This window comes from Grammomys surdaster, unplaced genomic scaffold (assembly GCF_004785775.1).
Source record: "Grammomys surdaster isolate TR1022 unplaced genomic scaffold, NIH_TR_1.0 283732, whole genome shotgun sequence".
In the NCBI taxonomy this organism is placed as follows: domain Eukaryota; kingdom Metazoa; phylum Chordata; class Mammalia; order Rodentia; family Muridae; genus Grammomys; species Grammomys surdaster.
Window position 1 is genome coordinate 1 of NW_021625435.1, and position 1,676 is coordinate 1,676.

The window sequence follows — 1,676 nt, forward strand, 5'->3', positions numbered from 1 at the left end:
AGAGAGAGAGAGAGAGAGAGAGAGAGAGAGAGAGAGAGAGAGAGAAATAAATCATTTAAAGACTCTTATATCAGCATCTGCCCTATAGAGAAAGTTCAATCTGTACTCTTCCCACACCTCTATTTTCGTTAATGAATTTGATGTTGAAAGTCAATTACTGTGTTACTCAGGGAGGGCCATGATTCTCATGACCCTGGGAAGGAGACCTGGACCAGGACAGAGGGCAATAGTCTTAGTGTGCCCTAAAAAGCAGTCAAGATTTGAGAGTCAAGTCTGATACTCACTGACTTTCATAATTTTCCTCAGATATTGAAGCCAGAAACAGGGGCCTGAGCAGCAAGACCCTGTGCATGGAGAGTGAGCAGATCCTTCCAGATGGCTCCCGGGTGCGGCACTATGATGTGCACAGCCTGTATGGGTGGTCACAGATCAGACCCACCTACGAGTGAGTGACCATTCTCTGGTTGATGGAATGTGTAGGAGGCAGTTTTGACTGGTTTATATTCCCTAATTTGTCCTTAGTTTTCCATATTATGGGCTGAAACGTTGTATAAGTTGGTGATTAAAATTGAGATGTAAGATTAAAAAACAGGTACCATCACACTTGTGGTAACCTGTGGGGTTAAGGACCCATTCATATGGGGACACCAGGGCATTAGACAATGTAGCAGGTGCAGTGGCAAAAGTATCTTTAGTTAGAAGAGACAGGAAAGGGGGGGTGGTTAAAACCTACCTCCTTTATCTCAGAATTGTATAATCTTTTTAGATGTTTGCTATTTTATTTTTGCTTGTTTCTTAATCATTCTGGACAATACAATAAAATAGTCAGTGTTTCTTTTATTAAATAACTCCATGTTTTGTGTTTAATGTATAATATCAATTATTTTATGGGAAACTTGAAATTTCTATGCTTCCTCCTCAAATATAGAAATCCAAGTATTGGGTGAGTAACTTATAACTGTTTGGTGATAACCTTTGTGTTCATCACATTATGAGGTTTTATTGTTAGTTTGTTGTTGTTGTTGTTGTTTTTATTTTTTATTTTTTAATTTTTTTTGCAAATGATGAAAAGTACGGAAAGAAGTCCCTGCCATTATTGTCCCTATCACCAGCAGAGCCCTCCCAAATAAGTTCTCCAGCTTCCCTACAAGGATGTAGTAAACATTTGCCACCATACTTTAAGCGCAAGGTTTTGGAGGAGAGGCTCTATTTCCTTCCTTTCCCAGGCTTTCTTCAATATACCTCATTGTGTCCCAACCAGAGCTATGCAGGAGGTGACAGGAGAGAGAGGGATCGTCATCTCCCGCTCCACATTCCCCTCTTCTGGACGCTGGGGAGGACACTGGCTGGGAGACAACACAGCTGCCTGGGACCAGTTGGGAAAATCCATCATTGGTGTGTGGGCTGTGCCCAGGGGCTTCTGCAGGCAGGGATGGGAGGAAGATCCTTGGTGAAGGTGGAGGAGGAGGCAGAGGATGTCCTGTTCTGACTCTGCTGCATCTCTCATTGCAGGCATGATGGAGTTCAGCCTCTTTGGCATATCCTATGTAAGTGTCCTTTACATGCTCCTCCTCCCTAGGAAGATGACAGTGTCTCTGAGAAAAGACCAAGAACTTACATTGTTCCATATTGTTTCAGACCGGGTCAGACATCTGTGGATTCTTTCAAGATGCTCA

At 42.7% G+C, this 1,676-nt stretch overlaps 1 protein-coding gene across 1 annotated transcript; it reads left to right on the plus strand.

The window, feature by feature from the left end:
* Positions 1-306: 306 nt before the first annotated feature.
* LOC114616117 (maltase-glucoamylase, intestinal-like) lies at positions 307-1,547 on the plus strand (the record flags this gene model as incomplete). The annotated part of the gene is made up of 3 exons (XM_028761640.1): positions 307-445; positions 1,262-1,395; positions 1,513-1,547. Coding segments are annotated over 3 exons (308 nt in total), but the record flags the coding sequence as incomplete, so codon positions are not given.
* Positions 1,548-1,676: the final 129 nt, after the last annotated feature.